General features: G+C 61.4%; 1 protein-coding gene across 1 annotated transcript; it reads right to left on the reverse strand.

Moving 5' to 3' along the window:
* Positions 1–215: 215 nt before the first annotated feature.
* On the reverse strand, positions 216–3,174 carry MYADML2 (myeloid associated differentiation marker like 2). The gene has a single exon (XM_036835286.1). It carries the CDS (start codon positions 2,801–2,803, stop codon positions 1,880–1,882), a length of 924 nt encoding a protein of 307 aa, XP_036691181.1. The 5' UTR covers positions 2,804–3,174; the 3' UTR covers positions 216–1,879.
* Between the last annotated feature and the right edge of the window lie 461 nt (positions 3,175–3,635).

Below are 3,635 nucleotides of genomic sequence, written 5' to 3' on the forward strand. Positions count from 1 at the left end.
TAGGATCTTTGAAACTTAGGGTGCGTGGAGCTCTGGGGGCAGAAGGCCATAGGACAGTGAGGAAATTGGGAGTTGGTGACAGATAACTCATTTCAGAAATTTGATTAGAAAAGGAAGACTGTCTAGGCCTCCCAGTGAGCTGGGAAGGGTGTGGCCTATATGCTCCTTTGTCTCCTGGTAACACACTCCCAACTCCCCTCCACCCTCAGCCAGCAGGGCCCTCAGGACACCTCAGGACACAGGGGTCCCTGCCCCCTCAGGGATCTGCTGCTGAAGACGGGCCTCTCCAGGTAAAGGACCCCTGTGCGTGTGCCCTCCCCAGTGGGCGGGCGGGCCACTTCTCTCACACTGTGCATGGCGCCAGCACAGGGAGCCCTTGGACCCCGTGCCTAACAGCTGCTTGGGCTTTGCTGCCACGGGTGTAGCAGCCCTTCTGCCCACTGCTATGCCCAGGGCCCTTGGAAACCCTGGCGGTGGTGGTGAGTGCCGAGAGCTCCCCACCCCCATCCTCCCCTTGCTGTCACCCACCTGGGGAGAGGACACTACTTCCTCAGGAGACCACTCTTACCCCCAGAGTGCCCCAGCCCTCCCACAGCTGCCTCCTTCCTCAGCCAAGCCCAGTCTAGGCTCTTCTCTGGGAACATGCTGGTGGATGGCCCAGGAGGTACAGCTGGCCACCACCCCCTCTGGCTACCACCCCCTAAGCAGAAACTTCTCCATGCAAATCAGCGTTGGTGTTTATTTTCTGCTCAAGGCCAGGGGCCAGTCTATGGGCTGAGCGGCTGTTGTGCTTCAGCAGCTAGTGGGCTGCTCTGGGCTGGCCCAGTCTGGGTTCTTGAGTGGGAGAAGCTGCCTGGAGTGTGGAGGGCAATGGCCCCAGCAGGCCCTCGTGGTTGGCAGCCAGGCAAATGAACACTTGAACAGAGGTGGTGGGCCTGTGAGCACCAGGGTGATGCCTGGTGCCCAGTGGCTGCCCCAGACTGGTCCTCCCCTGGGTCAGGGCTGCCCTAGGCCAGCCCCCCGGGGCCCATGGCAGGCACTGCAGAAGCTGCCGCGTCGAGGCAGACAGCAGGGGCCCAGTGGTGGCTCCCTGCCTGGGTGGGAACCCAGCTTCTCCTTAGCATGCTCTGCTCTTGTCAGTGTTGCCGGCCCCATGGGTCCCTCCAAGCCTGCACTGTCTCCAGCTTGCTGAGGCTGCCCTGTGTGACCACACCAGAGTCCTTGCTCAGCTTCCAAAGCTGTGGCCACTCAGAGGCGGCAAGGTGGGGTCCTGATTCCCAGCTCCTCCTCGAGTTGGCACAGATGCCCCAGCAGGGCCCTGCTTGGATAGCTGTCCTTCCAGGGTTCCAGGAACTGCCCCTTCAAGGCTAGAGGAAGTGCAGGCTCACCACGCTCCTTTTCCACACTACTTAGTTTACTCAGCCCAAATGTGGTCTCCAGACATTTGTGGACGCTTGGAGCCAACTTCTTAACCCTAGCCTCAGGGTCCCCATCTGCAAAGTGGGTCACAACAGCGCCTGCTTCAAAGTCTTCTCATGTGTTACAGTGGCCAGCACTGAGGCAGGGTGTGCCAGCAAATAAGAGAGATGGAGAGAGACAGACAGAGACAAAGACAGAGAGATAGACAGAGAGGGAGAGAGAGGGGCTGGGAGTTGCCTGGCAGAGACTCCTTCCCCGTGACCTGTTCAGGGCTCCGAGACCTGTTCTGTCCCCCCTCCGCCCCTCCCTGAGCTGAGCTGCTGAGCACGGCCAGAAGCCCAGCCATGGCTCTACTGGCTGCCTCCCTCCGGCTTGTCCCTGGAGGTCTGGGTTCACCTGGGTCCCCTCACGGTGCCTGAGCCCATGGAGAGCAGAGGTGGGTGGGCCGCTGCCTGTCGGGCTACAAGGTAGGCACGAAGCGGATCCTCTGGGAGTAGGCCAGGTCAGCGACGTAGAGGAGCAGGTTGACATAGGTGAAGGTGGCCACCACCAGCTGGCTGTCCCAGGGGCAGCTGCCCCTCAGGCAGTCGGGGGGGCGCCCAGGCTCACCGTACTTGGGGTCGAAGCAGAAGACGGGCCAGATCACTGCAGCGCTGAGGTAGAGGAGCACAGCCAGGAAGGTGTACACCACCACTACACGGTCGAAGGGGCAGCCCAGGCCCCCCGTGTGGCCCATCACGCTCAGGGCCACCACGGCCACTGTGGCCAGGAAGCACAGGCTGTAGACGGCCACACACCACTGGGTGGCCACGTAGCGCCCGTAGCGGCTGTCATGGACCAGCGCCCCAAATATGATGCAGGCCACAAAGGCCTGGACGATCTTGAGGAGTCCCGACACTGTGGCCATGTAGCTGGCCACCTGGCCTGGCCGGGCCCGGGTCAGGGCCACCTCCGTGGCATAGGCCAGGAAGAGGAGCCCGGCGAAGATGCTGGCTGCTAGGCGGAAGTCCCTGGCTGTGCAGCCCGCGGGCTCGGGTGGGCACTCCAGCTGGGTGAAGTACAGTGGGTAGATGACCGCAGCTGTGGCGGACAGCAGCGTGGCCAGCATGGCAAAGGCTGCTGTGAAGTTTCCCCAGGACAGGCGCAGGCAGCTGTGCAGCCGGGTGAACTCACAAGCCACCACCAGGACCGAGAGCGCGAAGCAGAAGCCCCAGGCGGCCATGCAGAAGGTGCCCTGGACGCCATCAAAGCCGCCTCGGTGGGCCACCAGGCTGAAGGTGGTGCAGCCAAAGGCCAGCTGCAGCACACGGGCTGTGCCCACTGGTGATGTCACAGCGCCCAGGTGCAGGTACCCACCCCCGGGGGGCTCCATGGTGCTGCCCATGTGGCCGGCCGCGTCTCTGCTTCACACAGTGCCTGGTGGCCCCGGAGCCTGCAGCAGCGGCAGATGCCAGCAGGCTGCAGTGGCAGTGACGCTGGTGACATTGCAGCAGAGCAGCCTCTCCACCGCCTGTGTGGGGAGGGCCGAGTCCCCCCCAGCTCTATAAATAGGTGACGGTGATCAGAGCCCCGGAATAGCAGCTTGCGTGCCTGTGCCTGTCCCTATCCAGGAGGGACATCTGACCCTTGCGATCCACCGAGCCCCTGCCAGGACCATTAACCCCTTGGCTGCTGGCACCGCCCCCACCTCCAAAGCACCTGCTTCTGTCGGTCAGTCGGTGCCACTGCCCATGGGGGAGGGGGAGGGAGAAGAGCAGAGAGGATCAGGCACCCCAGCTCCAGCAGCTTCAAGGCTGGCCTTGCTGGGGGAGGGGCACAGGGAGGAGAGGGCAGCAGTGGGGGATCTGGGAGGCCTGCAGGGCTCGGTTCAGAGCTGGGATGGTTTCAGGACCGCATTGTCATTTTCCCTTGGCCCACACTCAGCTCTGATTCCTGGGAGGTGGTGGGAAAGGGAAGTGGAGATCCTGTGCCCCACTCCCAAAGGTGCCCACCCTCATTCTTCTCACAGCCCCCAGCCTGACCTGGGGGAGTTAAGTTTTAGTTATTATTTGGGGGGATCATAATGGAGCACTTTACTTGTCCCTCCTAGACATGTAAACACCTAGGAAAAACTCAACTCTCCCATTTTTAGTCTAAAATGTTAAAAATATATGAAATGTTTTTGAAAAGGAAAAGAAAATTTTCTGACTGTAAAAGTAGTACATGCTCAGGCCCAA

This window comes from Balaenoptera musculus, chromosome 20 (genome assembly GCF_009873245.2).
Source record: "Balaenoptera musculus isolate JJ_BM4_2016_0621 chromosome 20, mBalMus1.pri.v3, whole genome shotgun sequence".
In the NCBI taxonomy this organism is placed as follows: Eukaryota; Metazoa; Chordata; class Mammalia; order Artiodactyla; family Balaenopteridae; genus Balaenoptera; species Balaenoptera musculus.